The sequence below is a fragment of the Oncorhynchus keta genome, chromosome 29 (assembly GCF_023373465.1).
Source record: "Oncorhynchus keta strain PuntledgeMale-10-30-2019 chromosome 29, Oket_V2, whole genome shotgun sequence".
In the NCBI taxonomy this organism is placed as follows: Eukaryota; Metazoa; Chordata; class Actinopteri; order Salmoniformes; family Salmonidae; genus Oncorhynchus; species Oncorhynchus keta.
This window is the reverse complement of record NC_068449.1, coordinates 43,391,765-43,411,586: the sequence shown is the minus strand read 5'-3', so window position 1 is coordinate 43,411,586 and position 19,822 is coordinate 43,391,765. Positions and strand designations below refer to the sequence as shown.

The 19,822-nt window shown below is 41.5% G+C and overlaps 1 protein-coding gene, 1 long non-coding RNA gene and 2 other non-coding genes across 5 annotated transcripts in view; 2 read left to right on the top strand and 2 right to left on the bottom strand.

Annotated features, from left to right (window-relative positions):
* Positions 1-1,263: 1,263 nt before the first annotated feature.
* On the bottom strand, positions 1,264-3,704 carry LOC118362092 (uncharacterized). Of its 2 annotated transcripts, XR_004821149.2 has the most exons (4): positions 3,549-3,704; positions 3,233-3,403; positions 2,610-2,726; positions 1,264-2,482 (listed from the first exon to the last, which is right to left on the bottom strand). It is a non-coding gene; the product is annotated as an uncharacterized LOC118362092 (long non-coding RNA). The 2 variants fall into 2 exon arrangements; XR_004821148.2 differs by having other exon boundaries at positions 3,233-3,704.
* A 918-nt stretch (positions 3,705-4,622) lies between these two features.
* Positions 4,623-4,695, bottom strand: trnak-uuu (transfer RNA lysine (anticodon UUU)). Its single transcript has one exon. It is a non-coding gene; the product is annotated as a tRNA-Lys (tRNA).
* Positions 4,696-5,641: 946 nt separating this feature from the next.
* Positions 5,642-5,733, top strand: trnar-ucu (transfer RNA arginine (anticodon UCU)). The gene is given in 2 exon segments: positions 5,642-5,678; positions 5,698-5,733. It is a non-coding gene; the product is annotated as a tRNA-Arg (tRNA).
* Positions 5,734-7,096: 1,363 nt separating this feature from the next.
* Positions 7,097-19,822, top strand: part of LOC118362926 (programmed cell death protein 4-like) — a 30,362-nt gene continuing 17,636 nt past the window's right edge. Inside the window, exons 1-2 of the mRNA XM_035743659.2 lie at positions 7,097-7,342; positions 7,474-7,573. Coding sequence (XP_035599552.1) covers positions 7,528-7,573 — 46 coding nt within the window. The 5' untranslated portion in view covers positions 7,097-7,342; positions 7,474-7,527. The remainder of the gene's footprint in view (positions 7,343-7,473; positions 7,574-19,822) is intronic.

The window sequence follows — 19,822 nt, the reverse complement described above, 5'->3', positions numbered from 1 at the left end:
CCATAAATAGAAATACTGTTCCATCAGAGAAGCTGGAAATAAGATAAGACCTCTTTCTGTGTTTGCAAACATTGCCGCACTAGAGTGAGGAGTTGCAAGTTGGTGGCATAACATGGGAGTTCTCATAGAGCTGCAGCAACAAAGAAAAGCCTACATTTACATGATACTTATGAGTGCATTTCACATGACTTTTGGATTGTAAATGGGATTTTAAGGCTTGTATGAATGTCCTGCTTAATATGCATTACACTTCAACCAGTAAAATGCCTGATCGCTGACCCTACCATCCGGCAGCTGAACAGGATAGGTACATTAGGATAGGTGTAAGTAAAACTAAGTGCATGCTCTTCAACCGATCACTGCCCGCCCATCCAGCATCACTACTCTGGACGGTTCTGGTTTAGAATATGAGGACAACTACAAATACCTAGGTGTCTGGCTAGACTGTAAACTCTCCTTCCAGACTCACATTAAGCATCTCCACAATCCAAAATTAAATCTAGTATTGGCTTCCTATTTCGCAGCAAAGCATCCTTCACTCATGCAGCCAAACATACTCTGGCAAAACTGACCATCCTACCGATTCTTGACTTCGATGTCATCTATAAAATATCCTCCACTCTACTCAACAAATTGGATGCATTTTATCACAGTGCCATCTGTTTTGTCACCAAAGCCCCATATATTAACCACCACTGCGACCTGTACACTCTCGTTGGCTGGCCATCGCTTCATACTCGTCGCCAAAACCACTGGCTCCAGGTCATCTACAAGTCTCTGTTAGGTAAAGCCCTGCCTTATCTCAGCTCACTGGTCACCATAGCAGCACTCACCCGTAGCACGCATATCTCACTGGTCACCCCCAAAGCCAATTCCTCCTTTGGCCACCTCTCCTTCCAGTTCTCTGCTGCCAATGACTGGAACTAACTGCAAAAATCTCTGAAGCTGGAGACTCTTACCTCCCTCACTAGCTGTCAGAGCAGCTCACAGATCATGGCACCTGTACATAGCTCATCTGTAAATGGCACATCCAATCTACCTCATCCCCATACTGTATTTATTTATCTTGCTCCTTTACACCCTAGTATCTCTACTTGCACATTCATCTTCTGTACATCCTACCATTCCAGTGTTTAATTGCTATATTGTAATTACTTTGTCACAATGGCCTATTTATTGCCTTACCTCTCTTATCCTACCTCATTTGCACACACTATATAGACTTTTTTCTACTGTATTGCGCTGAGGTGGTGGTTGTTGGAGGAGGAGCTGAGGTGATGGTTGTTGGAGGAGGAGCTGAGGTGATGGTTGTTGGAGGAGGAGCTGAGGTGATGGTTGTTGGAGGAGGAGCTGAGGTGGTGGTTGGAGGAGGAGCTGAGGTGGTGGTTGTTGGAGGAGGAGCTGAGGTGGTGGTTGTTGGAGGAGGAGCTGAGGTGGTGGTTGTTGGAGGAGGAGCTGAGGTGGTGGTTGTTGGAGGAGGAGCTGAGGTGATGGTTGTTGGAGGAGGAGCTGAGGTGATGGTTGTTGGAGGAGGAGCTGAGGTGGTGGCTTGAGAGCTGATGGTGGTTGAATTTGGGGCGAACAAATCCCTTACAGCTGTGAGATTGGCCCTCTGCATTGCCAGGGAGCCCGAGACGAACAACTGCAGAGGTGACTGCCGTTGTTCAGTCCTCAGCCCATGGTGGGTCCCCTGACTGGCAAACACAGCAATATCTCTGTTCATCCGTGGCAGGAACACAAAGTGCAGTGCCCACAGGTCCACCCCATTGTTGATGTCGATGATCTGCTCCGTCTCCAAGAAGGTGAACAGGTCATGGTAAACGTTGGAGACTCCATGCCAGACGTCCCCCCCACAGCCACTCTATCCTCTGGTTGTGTGCTCCTTCCTCTGAGGGCACTTCCCCTCTCACCACCCCTGAATTGCTCCATGAAGGCACAGATACGGTTGTTTTCACCACCCGGGTCACATCTCACCCGGGATGGTACTCCGTAGCTGGTGATGGCTGCTTCGAATGACATCCACGACTGTGGCACTCCTGTTGTTGTCAGAGGCCTTCAGAAACCCAACAAGTCTGATGTAACCATCCACAGCACCATGGATAACAATCCTCCACCTAAAAAACAAGATATGTTTGTTTTACAAAAACTTTTTTGGGGTCTCTTATAGGGACGCCATTCTGTTTTTATTGATATCAGCCCTTTGATCCTCTCATCCAGCTGAGCGTCTGACAACAGTGAGTAGGACCTGAAAAGCTGAAAATGACTCAACACAAAAAAAGATACATCAATCAGTAATGTGGTCAAATCTAGAGAGGATGTAGAGATCTCCCTCTTGTGTTACAATTGCTTTATTCTTGACCACAGAGTGCGACACATTGAGAGCATCTGCCATTTGTCTGACGGTCATATGACAAACTGAGCACCTCAAGCTGCTCCTTGGTGATGTGATACCACCTTCCCTCCAAAGACGCTTGATAGGATACTGAAATAAAAAAAATACAATAGATAATTAATGACAAAATACACTGCTAAAAAACTTTTTTCAGCTTGTACACCACACACTCTCAACACCTACATTAGATAGATAGCTAACATTAAGTTAACGTTACCGGGCTATTGATGGTTGAAGTCCATCTCTTCTGTCCGTGAGCAGCAGTCTGGTGCAAATCAGAGATGGTAGATGTACGATCTTCCAGAAATTGGGCAGCCATTGAATTTTTTTTTACCTCGGGAGAACAGAAGTTGAGTGAATGTCTTTCATCAGTACCTGAGACTTGGGCGGAGTCCAAACGGCCTTTATGCAAATGTTATCATCGGTGACAAAATCTATGACTCATAGCGATACGTATCGGTGAATCGTTGTGACGTGTGAAATAGAGTGAGAGTGTAATCAATGTGTAATAACTACGTACAAAGTGTTAAATTATTATGTGACGTGGGGTCATATGCAGGTGCATATTGGTAAAGAAGCTTACGTGACGTGTCAAATAGTGTTATTTGACGCCTCAAATAGTGTTATTTCACGTGTATCTTTTTGACACTAAAGACCCAAACGGCGTTCCATATTATACAGCCGAAATTCGCGCGCATCTGTGTTTAACGTCAGGACAGTGTGTCGTGTACTTGAAAAGCCTGTCAGCCCGGCAAATTGACCTCCCTTTGCCTTCTCATCTGAAAGAACGGCCTCTTTACAAAATCATCATGCCGTTCATTGATTTAGAAAGTAATTTACCTGAGAGTACGTTTTCTGAGGATAAAAAAAGCCGTGCTCCAAAGCAGCCGCTGTTCTATAGGGAAACCCGACGAGAGAATGATGTTGGTGGTGAAACCTGGACTGCCAAATGCTCACGGGTGGAACTTGTGCTCCTTGCGTGATTACAGTCCGTGTCCGCCATCGGTGTCACTGACATTGCCGAGAAGAACAAGGAACACGTTGTCAATATCTTCCCTTTACTTACAGGAGAACTTGGATTTACTGAAGACCGTGATCAGGTTCTACCCACTGGAGGGCACATCGGGTTGGAAAGAAAGGAACTGTTATGAGTTACCTGTAGGAGGAACTTTCTGCACCAGACACTTCCCACATCTGTTCCACAACAGTTAGTTCGGAGAGAACAAACCCCGGCAGTGGATTTTCCACCACTCAACTGGACATGACATACCATATGACAAAGACCTGTAATTGAATTATATCACTATGGTATTTGACCCCATGAATCTATGCCCTGGAAACTCGTTAATGTGTCTACTATCTGCGATAGTAAACCAGAACCACACATTTGAAAAGCTAGATGATATAAGAATATATTCATTTTTGATTAGAGGAAATGTAAACCAATAGACCTTTATTCAAAGATATTACTATGTAATTTCACCTATTTATTTCATATCTCAACAATCTGATAATGTGGTCGAGATGTTTTTTTCTGCTATGTTTTGTTAGTAAAGAATCACAATGACCAGCATAGATGATAGACTAGTAGTATTAACAGTAAATCTTGACGTACGTACTGTGCAATGGAATTCAGGTAAATGTCAATGTATAGCAGCTGTGAAACACCATCCTATGCATTTGTTGAGAGTATAGAAACATGATGTTGCATTGGACTAACATGCACTCTAAGCACAGTGAAGGACTGTGCTTAGTAAATTTACATATAATGTATTCCTTTTGAATTTCAGTCCATTTAATATATAAGTATCAATTAAATGTTGTGAAGGCTTTGCTGTACAATTAGTCATACTAGAAGTAAAAGTACTTAAATTATATTTAAAAAATAATGTAAAAGCCTGTCAGCCCATAAAGTACATGTGCAATGTCTCCACCTAGCGGCATAAATTAGCCCCACAGAAACGTTCACCAGACAGCCTTGAAAGTGATATTCCAATCAAATCCAGTCAAAGTAGACTCTTTTTCTGTATTTATTATTGACTATAGCATAATTACTGCTTGGCGGTCTTTAAAACGGATAAATACAAGAAACGGACCTTAAGAATACAACGAGTAAACACAAGAACGCAATTTAGGCGTCGTCTTCAAGGTGAATTCAAAATTCTCGTTTAGTCACCCAGCAATCTAATGAAACGTAGATGATGGCCAGCAATATTCATAAAAAAAGCATCGCCCGAACAGGGACTTGAACCCTGGACCCTCAGATTAAAAGTCTGATGCTCTACCGACTGAGCTATCCGGGCTCTGTCTTTAGAAGGCCATGTATGGTATTTCAACAAATTTCCAAGGCTCTGTTACGAACTCATTTCTGGTTGTGACAACCAATCATATCGCCGTCTGCAACCAAGAATTGGCAACCAATCCGAGACGCCAGTGCAACCAAGGAGTAACCAAGAATTGAAGAGGGTGAGTGGTTTGACAAAAAGAGACAGGTTTTCAAAATGAAAAGTTACGGATGATGATGACAGATTTACAGGCTGAGAGGATTGTCGGATGAAGCCCGATACTTTTCTACTCTCAGATTGTCACTGTAAAGGAAAAGAAAGCATTAAAACCATTCAAGGCTAAATACAGCACCCGTGTTGGGATTCAATATAGTGTAGGCTTCGACGAGTATGGTGGTTCTTGATAGAAAATGCCCCCCATTCTTTAATTCTTGGTGTAGCAACCTCGATTGATGAGCGATAATCTTCGGATTGGTTGGCGAGTGCAAATCTTGGTTACTTACTTGTTGGTTGTGATATGACAGTGATATCATAACTAGGTTGTCGCAACCAGAAATGTCTTCGACTAACTGGGGGATGCTCATATAGCTACAATGCCAGTTAGCACAATATATTCGCTTGTTTCACTAAACAGCATGTGATTCTTGCTCTATTGACAATGCGAAAGAGCCGTCACTTTATGTTCAATCCACTGCACAACGCGTCCGTGGCAAGAAAACGCTAAACTAAAGCAGTTTCAGATATCAGCCAGAAAATGTTTTCTTATTCAATCCATACTACAACAATATTATCAGGGTTAACGTATATTATACGTTGTTCACTTACAATGTACACGACATCTATATTTATCTTCCTTCACATATGACGTGACCATTGTGACGTATTTAGTAACCTGTGTACATAGAAAAGCTAGCTCAAATGCGCCGCAACGTTATATTAGCTAGTGCGTAAGCTATCAACAGGTGGCTCCGTGGCGCAATGGATAGCGCATTGGACTTCTAGTCAAGCACTTGAGGAGTGATTCAAAGGTTGTGGGTTCGAGTCCCACCGGAGTCGCATCTTTTGCGGTATAAATAAATTCAGTATAATTCGGTATAAACCTGTCTTTAAACTCCTCAGGGCGTATCAAACAATTTTCATGTCTATTCGTTTCTCACGTCAAGTTGATAGAACAATTTTTTATAGCAAATATCTAAATAACATTACATGCTTCTACACCTGCATCGCTTGCTGTTTGGGGTTTTAGGCTGGGTTTCTGTACAGCACTTTGAGATATCAGCTGATGTACGAAGGGCTATATAAATCCATTGGATTTGATTTGATTTATTTCAATTAATTGGAATTAATGATACATTTTTCCTTTGAATACACTGCTTTAAACCTCCGTGACAGGAGAGCACCACCCGGTAAGGTGGACTCATAGTTTAAAGGAAAAGCTTAAACGAATATAGCTAGAATGCTACAGTAGTGCGTTATCAACAGTGCAAGCTAACCTAACATTATAAACAGTATAAACCCATACATAGGCAAGCATAAGTTAGAACGTTAGCATTCGTGTTAGCATGCGGCTAATTACACTTAGCATAAAGTAGGCTAAGGGGCCGCCATCTTGGAATGGTCACATGACAATAATAACCACTGGAAGCGACCATGAACATAGAATTCGACATACCAATTAGGATCTGAACCCATTGCCCTTTATGGTTATGAGGTCTGGGGTCCGCTCCCCAACCAAGAATTCACACAATGGGACAAACACCAAATTGAGAATGTTCATGCGGAATTCTGCAAATAACGGGACCCGGGTGACGCGGTAGTCTAGGACACCACATCGCAGTGCTATCTGTGCCACCAGAGACTCTGGGTTCGAGCCCAGGCTCTGTCGCAGCCGGCGCGACCCGGAGGTCCATGTGGCGACGCCCAATTGGCCTAGCGTCGTCCGGGTTAAGCAGGGCCATACAACCTATGTTTATTTATTTTCTCTTTTGTACTTGAAATATTCAAGTACAACACTGTAAATTAAATATACACAATATGACATCTGAAATGTCTCTATTATTTTGGAACCTTTGTAAGTGTAAATGCTTACAGTTAATTTGTTATTGTTTCTTATCGATTTCACGTACTTTGGCAATGTTAACATATGTTTCCCATGCCAATAAATCCCTTACATTGACATTGAATTGATTGGTCCTTGCAATATCGGTTCCTTGGGACGTCCCTACCGCATTGAAGTTGATTTATTTTTTGAAATGGTTCGGGTTTGGTCCCGTTATGATTGGGATAACGGTAGGGGTTAATTGTAGGGTTTAAGGTAGGGACTTCCCAAGAATCTCGGATAACACTAAGCCCAAATGATTGGCCAGAACAGAAAAGGACTTGCCCCTGTATTAACCACGTGACATTGAGACAGACGTTCCAAAGTTAAAAACAGACTTTGTTTATTTTCTAGGTTGCTGCGGAAAGGTCCACGGATTATTTTCTCTTTGCACATCGGTTCCCACCCATGCTCTTGTCAGATTTATTCTGAAAGGAGTAGTAGATATATATTAATTTCATTTAAAAAAGTGTCGAATTTATTTGACATTCATTTTTCTACGGCATTTCAAATTTGTTGGGTATTATAGCTGACGTTATATAGCACGAGCAAGCAAGCTGCTTGAGGGTGAGGATTAACGTATTTACATTTTTTTGGCATGCATGTGCATAACACCAATGTTTCCTTTAGGTGCACATTTTGTTTGATTGTTTTGTTCACGCTGTTTTGCATGTTTCTGCTATTTGTTTTCGTGACAGGCCAAACGGTGTGGATCGCTATCAAACGGTAAACAACCAGTTCAAGAGAGCGCCATGGCGACCGAAGTGGAGACATGGACCACGGTTCAAAAGCACGATGGTGAGTTATTTGAATAGCATATGCACGAATTGCATGGTTAATTCAAGGCAGTAAATCGTTTGGATTGAACGACGAAAACATGTTTGCCCAGTTCGCCTATTGTCTCAAAGGGTTGGGCTGCAGTTCCAGCCACACTCCACCATGTGCTCTATTGCTCGAGCACTTGTATTAGAACGAACCAGTTGGCAATGTAGCTAGTTAGCAAGTTAATTCGACAGCCAACTCACAAATTGCTGGACGACATATTTGACTATGCATTGTTTTTTATGGACTATTGTCTCGCTGGGCACATGTGAAGACGCACTCTAATATGTAACCCATTCTAGACTTGTTTTTCAGTGCATTAACGTCCCTTCTTCTTTGGCGAAAGGCTAACGTATCTGGCTAGCCATTTAGATAGCAATATGTAGTCAACATACTATGTTGTTGCGCAATCAACCACTAACAGTTATACACTGACCTGTCAAATGTTTCAATTTCGGACATTTGCCTACAAATGTAGTTGTATTTAAAGGGTGTTTTGTGATTTAATGTTACTGATTTAAAGGAATGTCCATAAAAATTCATGCAACATTGCTTTCATTCATGGCCAGTGCTATCGTGTTTTTATTCATAATCTCGGTAATTTGACAAAATGCTATATACCCTGACAAACATGCGGTCAAACGACGAACTGAATTTGTTGTCAAAACACCATCACGCCCCCTTATCAAGACGTGCAATCCGTTGCGTGCAATACCATTTTTATTTGGCTACATAAAAAAAATACTGCAAAGAACATCAACTTTTATGCATATTGGTTAAATACAACCTGTCATATTGCCCATCCATTTATGCCCATCATTCATTTATGCCAATGTTGAATGGCACGGATTTGTAAAACATCCTCTATCACATTGACATGAATTTCCCCACTGAGCAAAATTGGTCGCATGATGTCTTGCATTGGCCAAAGACATACATGTGGCTATGGACTTCTACATAGTCAATGTTTTTCTCCAGTAGAACTCGAGATTAGTAGACACATGCACAACCCTGTGTAACCGATGACTGACTACTCATGCAGAGTTGATAACCAGTGGGAATTTACTGGGTGGGACTTCCTATGGGTGAAGCAAGGATCACATGATTCCATCTGGGTCATCAGGAGGGATCTGTCAATATCAAATACAGTGTTATGTCACATGCACTGAATACAGTTGTAGACCTTGCAGTGAAATGCTTACTTAGGAGCCCCTAACCAACAACGCAGTTAAAAAAAACCTTGCATAAGATTAGATTATACTTGTGAGGCAAATATTCCATAACTGTAGGTGGCAGTAAATTGCTATCCCTGGCTCTATACCTGGTCAAACAACACACTCTGAATGGCAGTATGCACCCTTTCAGTTTGTTTGCCAACTCGTAGTAGTAGAAAAATGTACTACTTCAAAATGAAGATGGCCTCAATGTGCTGCCTGTGTGCACACAGATGCCATAATGGGACATATATAAAGATGATATCTTTATCATTCTCTACGTTTACCACATACGACTGGGAAAATCTATTTGAGCATCCCACCAGCTGGTAGAGACTAGTGGGGAAATGAGTCGATCATCCTTGAGCTCCAAGTGGGAGGTGGAAATGTACCATTTTGAAGTCAAAAATACCAGTTGGATGCATTCGCGTGCTTTGAGCTCATTTGAGAAACACCCAATTAGCTAATGGCCAACAAGCTGTGTCAACCATAAACTAAAAGTACAGCTATCAGGCTTGTAAACAAATTATAGTGTTAAAAAAACTCATATGAATAGATTGCTTTAAAAAATAATGTTTTGAGTTGCTTTTATCGAGAATTTACATAGTAGGTAACAGAGGTCACCATGTGGGGGAAGTCGGAGCTCAGCGGCGCTAGACGAGTTAACCACAAGGAAGTACCAGCTGGAGGGCCGTTCAAATGTTGTTTTTTTCCCCAGTCATGTGGTAAACAGTCTGATAGATATCATCTTTATATGTCCCAATGTGGCGTCTGTGAGCGCCAGTAACGCAATCTCAATTTTGAAGTAGTATAATTTCTTATCTACTACTTCTGATTTGGCAAAAAAACTGCCGGTGTGCTGCCCTTTATACCTGTTCAAACAAGGTTAGCCATTTACTGCCAGCTACATTTTTGGCGTGTATAATTCATTAGCTGATGACCTGGATGGAATCATGTGATCCTTCACCCACTTTAAAATGGTGGAAGGTTAAGAGCAATGTCCATGTCAAATTTGGTTTTATCTATCTACAGTTTTATCTATGGTGGGAAATTCCCACTTGGTTACTAACGCAGTATCAAGTCTTACAAGATTAGTGACGTGGGCATTATATATATATATATATATCTCAATAGAAATACTTGACGTAATGCATGTGCTTAATGTGAAATGGATGACATTTTTGTTTATAGTATATAGATTACTATGGTTTGGCGCTAAGGTTGCAATTGTCTCATTTACAGTTCCTTGCCTACAGTTCCTACTTGGAATATCTGTTGAGGATTAAAAATAAAATAACCACAATTCAGTTTAAATATTTACTAATAAACATTAAATCCAACAAGTGTTCAGCAGAATTAAACCCATATGGTTTCATCCTTGTGTCACGTGTGAAAATACATACGTTATTGCCAAGTACATACATTGGAATCCCCCCCCTTTCCCTCTCTCTTGAATGTAGTGTTCCCCTCCTCATGTGGTAGGAGATGCATATTCTTGATACCATTTGAACGGAAACACTTTGAAGTTTGTGGAAATGTGAAAGTAATGTAAGAGAATAATAAAAACGACAACTCCCTTCAGCCCAGCGTCCCACATACAGTACCAGTCAAAAGTTTAGACAAACCTGCTCAATCCAAGGTTTTTCTTTAGAAAAACAGTGAAGACATCACAACTATATTAAATAACACATTTGGAATCATGTAGTAAACGGTGTTAAACAAATCTAAATATATTTGAGATTCTTCAAAGTAGCCCCCCAATATGTAAGGCAAGGAATGTGCACTTTAATGGTACACTCCATGCTTGAGTCATAGTTGTTTCCCATACTGGTGAATACATCTGCACATATGGGCTGTTCCTCATTCATATGAACTGTGTTGGCGCTAGTCTACTCGAGGAAGGCCTGTTGTGCTTGATTAAATTGCTCAGCTGCTGTGGTGGTGGTAACACTCCCCGTCAAAGACGCCTTTGTGTGTGGGTTGGAGGAGAAACCCTCCCACAGAGGCCTATGTCCGTCTATTGAGTAAAACACAACTCTCAGTGAAATAATTTCACCCCTGAAATGATGCAATGCCCACTCCACTGGTGACATGTCTTGCATAGGCATACATATAGCTGAGCAGAAAACTGGAAGAAATTGCATTTGAGTAATTTGTTGTATACTTGTTTGAGTTGACTTTCTGATTATACCTGCTTAGACATGTATTTTTTTAAATGTTGATTATTTATCTGATGCAAGTGTAGCATGTAACCCATCTTTTGAATGGAGTAGCAACTTGCCTATATAGTAGTAACATGATAGGCTACAGTGTTTGTTTTAGCAGCATTGTAGGGTACTTCCTGTCCAGAAAATGTTATATAGATAGTAGACCATAGGTAAAATATATATATATAATAATATATGCCATTTAGCTGACGCTTTTATCCAAAGCGACTTACAGTCATGTGTGCATACATTCTACGTATGGGTAAATATAGGCTTATAAGTATAATGGAGCGTGCACTACACTGAAATGTCAAGCTGGATTTGTTTATGGCCTACTGACTACACATAATGCAAGTTGAATTAAAAAAAAATAATAATTTTAAGGTCCGCTCAGCCGATTTTTCATTTCAAATAAAGGACCGAAAAACAAACCCAGCTAAGAACCGATATATGGCCAGTAAGATATGGCACCCTATTCCCTATCACCCTATGCTATTTGGGATGCAGCTCATTGCCTCTTTTAGTGCAAACAATTATTTACTTAAAACAAGGACGTGTCAATTTAAGGGAGGCCAAAAACAACACTTAAAAAAAACCTGCCTAATTCAATAATAGACCTAATGGGAAATCGTCCAATATCTTCCCAGTTAAGCTTATTCTTCCCAGTCAGCTCTGTAGCTAACTTGTCTTTCTGTCCACCCCTTAGTGACAGTTGAACCCCCAACCAACCACACCCCTCTCTCTCTCCCTCCTTAACCCAACTGTAACAACACACCCAAAAAGTCTGATTGTCCTGGATTAAGCCCCATAGTGCTTGTTTGTGTTCAGCAGGGCCCCTTGTATAAAGACATTTAGCAACAGAAAACAGTATGTCTTGTAGATCCAGGGAGTATAACCTCCCCTTTACACCCAGTTTGGAGACAAATTCTCCACACCGAACACAGCCTTGTCAGACAGCAGTTTGGGACTGCATTTCAACATGTGAAGGCCCCTTCCCTTTCCTTGGCTTTAGGGTTGCAAAACTTTGGTATCTTAACCAAAATGCCCAGGTTTTCTATAAATCCTCGTTGGAGGATTCCTGGATTTCTTAACAGAATCAGAAAGGAATAGGAAATCTTCCAACCAGGATTTTGGGGAGTTTTGAGAAAGTTGACAGAATTAAAACATTTTTTTTTTTAACTCTACTTTGCATCCATTACCCCCCTGACGCCAATCTCTTTGGCTGTGAGTGACCTTACTGAACTGTCACCTCACACCAAGCAGCCATTTAGAACTGTGGAACTGGGTCAATTCTCCCAGCTCTCTGAAAACTTTGCTCTACTGACCCCCAGGGCTGACCCTCTCACCGCTTCCAAGCCAGTGCCAGGCCTAAACAGTGTACACACACACACTAGGGATGTGACAAATGAAGAACCATTTTGATTAACATTTAAACTGCCAATTTTATACTTTTTCCCCCATTTAAAATGCTAAGGGGAAAAAAAATCCCACGTCAATTCACAATGCGGAATAATGGTCCTATTACATATGCATGACAACTTAATTTCCCAGCCTTAGTGATCTTCCACAGTCAAATACCCTTGAATACACCTCAGCTACTACGTTTGTTTGTCTGCAAGGGTACTCAACATTTGTAAGTCGCTCTGGATAAGAGCGTCTGCTAAATGACTTAAATGTAAATGTACTCTACGGCCTTTTAAATGACGACACAAAACCTTCACTGGAGATAGTTTCGAAGCGCCACTGAATGGGCATTTTACTTGTCTGTAAAGGAATATCGCTTTCTGAAGCGGGACGAACATGTCCATCACTAGGCGACCAGAACTGTCAATCAAATAATCTTGAGCTGTCTGCGTGCCGACCACTCTTTCCTAAAAAAAAAAGTACTTTTAAAGTTAAATACTGTGAGTTACCACGTCATTTAGTAAAAAAGAGAACCTTTTCCGCTAGGAATTGACTCATAAAGCCCTATTTGAACAAGATAAGTTTGACTGGGGGAGCAGGAAGGTTATCCCAGTCCTAAAAACCTACTGTTTTTCAGCAAACTCCTAGGACCTCTGATAGTACTTATCCTGTGCGAATCCTCAATCCTGTGTATCGAGGGATATTATAAACAGGTGCTGCACCCAGTTTGGGTAAGAACACGGAAACAAATTGATGCTTAAAACAAATTGCTATGCACGTAGCCTACAGTTAAATGATCTGTTTTTGTCAAATATCATCTTTCCTAGTGCCATACATATCTTTTAAAAGATTAAGTGGACGATATCGTACCAATGGATTGATAAATTGCCAAATACGTCAGGTTAAAGTTCATGGTTCTTAGAGCCGATCTGTTACCAACTATTAACTATTATTATTGATATTGTTTTTTTACATATTGGATCTCAACATTTTTAAACTTTTACATTACCATGTAGTTTGACCTATAATCGATTTGACAGGGATGTGGACGTACTCTGTACACATGTTCCCGAAAGAAATCTGTTTTGGGAAAACGGTCAAATACATTTTCTCCGTCGACCACACGCACTTTAAACATTTGGATAATAAAGCATTTAAAGGCTGACATTGGTCGATTTTTAATACTGCTGACAGCCAAAATACTAGCTCCACCCATAACTTTTTGACTTTTAAACATTGCCTTTGCAGATCGCTCATCTTCAACCATCAGTGAGTCGATAGCTTGAATAGTCTCGCTGGAAATGGAATACAATGTAAAAACTTTCATCATACAGTAAAGACCAGCAGTCAATTTTATTTAAGCACATTTTTTTTTTATTCATTAGGCCTACTTTACAGTATTGCAGCCTACTATTCCTGTTCATTTTCCTGGACTTTCGCGTTCGGCGTAACTCAAGCGAATGGCACTGTCCGAGACCATAATCCCCAAGTCTAACAGTATTTTAATTTTACCGACATGGCTGCTTTCTCTTCTCTGTGCTGGAGTTCTTTTAAAACTTCTTAATGCTTGGCATCCCGCTAGCAGGACAACTTCCGGTGAAACTGGAGGGTGCAAAATTCAAATAAATAATCATAAAAATGATGGATATTAAACATTTATGTACATACAAGTGTCTTATATCGGTTAAAAGGTTAAATTCCTGTTAATCTACCCGCACTGTCCGATTTTACAGTAGGCTTTACAGCTAAAACATGCCATGCGGTTGTTTGAGGACAGCTCCCCACATCAAAATATTTTTTCGCTGGCACAGGTTTCATACATTCACAAATAGCCATTTTAAATATTCCCTTTTTTTTTATCTTCCTCTGATTTTTGTCATCCAAAGGTTCCCAGCTACAACATGTAGTGTCGTTTGGTTAGATTCAATCCTTCGACACACACTTGTTAAAAAAATAAAAAAAACAAGTAGAAGAACTTGTTTCTAGCACTTTCAGTTCCCTATACAGTCTGTGACAACCTACATGGCCTCAGGCTACAGATCATTGCATTACACATGTCAAAGGGCATGTGTCCAGTACTAGCTTCTCAGAGAGGTATAATGTTACCTTTGCTTGTTAGGTATCACATTTTTTTAGTTTTTGTGGTTTACAATAATTGACTTGGCAGAACCCTAGTTTGCTCTCCTCTCGTTTTCTTCCTGTTTCCAATTGGCCAGGCCTGTTTTTGGCTGGTTGACATTGATCTTCCCCTAATTTACTGGTCTGGCATGTGCCTATTTGAAGGGAGTTGGAGGACGACGAGGGACTTGGTCAGTTGTTTACAGCTTTGCAGGCCCAGTGAGTGTTTTTGACCAACGGTAGGCCGGCCCACGCTTGTTTAGAATCGGATAGCGAGGACTCTGCTGTACAGTATGCACAAACACTGGACATCTGTTGGACCTTTTACACCCCGTAGGAATCTTGTTCACTTGATCCATGTACAAAACGTCTCACCGGCTGCTAGCTCGTTGACTTACTCGTAGGGGCCTGGCTCATCTAGCCCTTCTAGGAGAGCAGGCACACAGGCTTTATCCTAAAGTGCACTGCTTTTAAACTGGGCCCACTGGGCGTAAAGTAGTGCAACAGCTTGGGAAACAGGGTGCCATTTTAGATGCAGGCACATACAGCACTCATGGCCAGGAAAAGTGGTTTGGCTGGTGATGGCTCCACTCCAGTCTCCAGACAATGCTGGATCAGCTCTGTGGTTGGGCCGCCCTCCTCTTCCCTGTAATCTATAGGGTCGTGTCTCCTCTTAGGGCTCGGCGGTGGGCTTTGTAGGAGGGCTCTGGGGTATTCATTACACCCTAAGAAATTCCTTCTCCTCTTGAGGGGTCATTTGACTGGCTGTGGGCTAGCACTGCCATATGTAGTCAGACCCACGCTGAGTGGTAGTGTCGAAATGCACACTAGAAGGATAGGGGAAAAGTGCTCACGTCATCATTTTTCTGTGTTTTTTTGAGTTGTGTGATCAGTCTCCATAATAAATTGGGATTAGTGGGCCCTGGTGTTGTAAGGGCAGCGGCCTTTAAGTCTTCTGTGTGCACACCCTAGCGTGTGCCTGCAAAACAGTTGTGCGCCAAACACTTTTAACATATGGAAGCGGGCCAACTATGCTTTGGGTAGTCCTGGTTAGTAAGACGGTGTGACTTCAGAATGTGACCAGCATAATGCACTTTATCTCTTTCTCCTGGTCTGTTTATTGTAGCTCGAAAGGTGTTTTTAGACTTTGGTGTAGACCATTAGGCACGTTTTGGTTCGCATAAGTTGTCAGTGTGGACTTTGCATATGTTGTCGGCGTGGCCTCTTTAAATCACCTTATTAAGCTTTGTAGTGTGAGCAGCCAAGAGGGATTCTAACAGCTGGTAACGTCCCACACCGCCTGAGCGTGCTCTGCTGTTTGAGCTGACATGTTGATGGTAGAACTGGAGAGATTGAAGCGCTATCATTGACGAAACCATTGGCTAGTCATTATTACTAGAATGTAACCCCCCCCCCCCAAAAGGCTTTATCGTAAAATAGGGCGGAGGCTTAACACTGTTGACAGAGAAAGGTATAGGCCTAGTCTAAAGCTGGACTATTTACCATTAAGACTACTTTTTATGATTTGGGATTTATGGTTTTATGGGCCTACGCAGTTTGGTTAGTAAAACTCTTTAAACTCTGTAGGGCCCCATTTGATCATAAAGTTGATGTTGCATCATTCCCTAGAAGCGGCAATTTAAACAATAACAAAGATCTTCCTGGCTCTGTTTGACTAAAGGCAGAGGGATGGGTCTGGAGAAATGGAACCACTTTCAAATGTATAGACTGGGCTATCGACGCAAGGAGGAGTTTTTATCATGTTTTGGTTGCGATACAATGTTTGTTTATGAGCATTGGAGTAAAACAAGCATATGTCTTGGATTCTGATGGGATAGGGCAGTTCAACTAAGCTCATGAGGCATTTATAGGTTATATTTGTCAAGAATCAATGGTTACACGTAATTTAGAAGTCACAGAATTGATGGGCTTCAGATGGGCCCCCCCTCCAGTACAGCACACAAATATAGACATGGGCATATTTTGCCATGGCAGAACAGTGAAGCACTTTGGTTGTTGGTCTAAAGGTTCAATATGCACAAATTGCTCCGCCATTTCCATTCATGGGCGGCGTATATGGAAATGACCATGAGATATTTTTCAATACAGTTTAAACAAACTATTGTTTGAAGTTTATCAATAAATTATCATATTTGTAGCTAATTTTTAAACGCCTGCAGTCAACTAGGAGATATTTCACCTGTCACATTATTTTACATGAAGCTTACTGTAGTTCCCCAGAACAGTTGAGCTAGTCACGTGTTAGTTTGCCAATAGCACACAATGGGAGAAAGCGGGAGCAGAAGAGTCCCGCTGTGTATTGACGGGTGGGCCAGTTATCAAAGTCGCTGCTTCAAATCCCTGAGCCGACTAGGTGAAAAATCTGATGTGCCCTTGAGCAAGGAACTTTACCTTAATTGCTCCTGTAAGTCGCTCTGGATAAGAGCATCTGCTAAATGACTAAAATGTATATTTTACCGAGTTCATATGAGGAAATCAGTCCATTGAAATAAATCCATTGGGCCCTAATCTATGGATTTCACTTGACTTGGAATACAGATATGCATCTTAAAAAAAAAAAATGGGCCTAAGGATCTCCTCACGGTATTTTTGAGCATTCAAATTGCCAATTGATAAAATGCTGCTGTTCGTTGTCTGTAGCTTACATCTGCCAATACCATAACCTCACCGCCTCCATGGGGCTCTCTGTTCACAATGGTGACATCCGCAAACTGCTCGCCCACACGACGCCATACACGTGGTCTGCGGTTGTAAGGCCGTTAGAGGCGGCTTACGGTAGAGAAATTAACATTCAATTCTCTGGCGACAGCTCTAGTAGACATCTTGCAGTCAGCATGCCAATTGCACGCTCCCTCAACTTGAGACATCTGTGGCATTGTTGTGACTAGTGATGCACTGATATGACATTTTTGGCTGATATCTGATATTTTCCTTGCCAAAAAAAAGGAAAACCCAATATTTTAAATTTTAGCAGCCTTTAAGCATTCTAGTACAGCTAAATAATTAGACCGCTGCGTCCATGTGCGTGTGTTAAGGCACTGCATCTCAGTGCAAGAGGGGTCACGACAGTCCCTTGTTCGAATCCAGGCTGTATCACATCCGGCTGTGATTGGGAGTCCCATAGGGCGGCGCACAATTTGGCCCAGCGTCTACCGGGCAGTCATTGTAAATAAGAATTTGTTCTTAACTGACTTGCCTAGTTAAATAAAGGTTACACACACACCACAGTGAGCAAAAAGTTATTTTGTTTTCATTTACGTATGTCCCCATTACCAGTAAAACAATCAACTGATTTCTTTCACTTACTTGCTGTGCTGTTTCGTTGTTCATTTGTTCAGTCTTTTTATTCTCAACCAGGATTTCTATGGAACGCCGTTTGGGTCTTGCGTGTCAAAACAAATAACACAACATAATCTGTTTCGGTAGCTATAGCTAGCTAATTATATAGCTAGGTGTCATCTAAAATAATGCTAATTTGTAAGACCATTCTGATAAATGGTGGTCAGACCCATCTGTGAAGCTAGCCACAATAGTGGACCTTGCGGTTAGCCTTCAAAATAAAAGTGTGGTATAATTCTGTTTGTATTCATTTGCATCACTGTCAATGACACTTATTTTGAAGGCAACCACAAATTCCACTTGAGCCGTATTCTGACTAGTTTCACAACACATAAACCATTCCAGTCGAGCCTCACTAGCCAGATGACGCTAGCTGGCTGCTTGTAACGTTAGCTTTGGGAAACTGGGTTAAGTAGCTGGCTGGCTATTTATTTTCATGAACTGAAGTTCAATTTCAATAGGCGAACAACAAGTGGCAACCTAGCTAATACTTATTCACAAGGATTCCTAAATCATTGCTAAGAATATTGAATGACTGCAGTTTCTACTGGTCATTGTTTTCAGGCTGGTTGTATTGGTGCTAGCTAGGTACCAAGCTAAAGCTAGCTACCCCAGATGTTGCGGTCAAACAAATAATGCTTTATTACCAACGGGGTATTGTAAACACATCTTTCGTGACTGGTGTTGGCTTGTTTGCAGGCTTTTTTTTTGTATAGCTTTGACAGTGCTACTGTATCTTTTTTGACAAAAAGTCCTAAACGTCGTTCCATAGTATGTATGTATGTCGTGAAGCTAATATCAGTGACGCTATTACTGTGTAACTCCGGTAGGGCAACATCTGAAAAATAGTGCACTTGGTAGTGTGTACCGGTGCTCGAAAATACATTAGACAACACATTTGACAGAAGTGCAATGCTATTTGGCTGCCAGCCACAAGTAAATGGAAAAAGCTTAATGGAAAAACGTCTTCTTTGCAAAAATAATGCATGGTCATCATTTCTAATGTTTATCCTAGAAAGAATGTAGCCAGCTATATTTCTTAATGTTTTGCTTAAAATTAATCTGCCATTCTACCTGAGAAATGTAGCTACACATCAGTCAGAGCACTTTCTGCTGATAGAATTCTCAGTGAGCACAAAATTAGTCTTTAAGAAGAATTACAATAAGAAGCATTTTTTTCCCCCTTTAATTTTGTGATATCCAAATGTTATTTATGGTCTCATCGCGATAGGCGAAGGTTGAGTCATGCTTCCTACAAAGCATGACCTGCCAAGTGCCGCGGCTTCTTAAAACACTGCTCGCTTAACCTGGAAGCCAGCCACACCATTCAACTGATAAGCCGCGTCAGCTTGCAGGCACCTGTCCCGCCACGAGTCGCTAGAGTGCGATGAGCCAAGGAAATCCTCCTGGCCAAAACCCCCTCCTAACCCGGACGACGCTGGGACAATTGTGCACTGCCTTAAATGGCTCCCGGTCACGGTCGGCACCTCAGCACCGTGATGCAGTGCCTTAAATCTTGCTACACTCCTGAGAGGCACAGCAGTCTATTTTTTGGGGATAGTTGTCTAATTAAGTGGCTGATTAAATAAAGAGATGGGCATCATATAGCGTTAGCTTTCTGCCTTGTTTGAGAATCTGTACAGCTGTCTTGTTTTTTTCCCCCCCTCGTTTTCTCTCAGTTCTTGGCCCCTCTGCTTCTCAGAGCAGGTAGGCCTGTTGCCCTAGTGACTCCACACATACACAGCTTGTACACATGCTGCTACAGAGCCTGTACTGTGCTTCCTTCAGACAAGCATGCATCTCAACTTTGTCTCTCATTCACATTCGCTTGTAAACTTACCACAAATGACAAGCTTGTACAGTTGAAGTCTAAAGTTTACATACATACATCTTAGCCAAATACATTTAAACTCAGTTTTTCA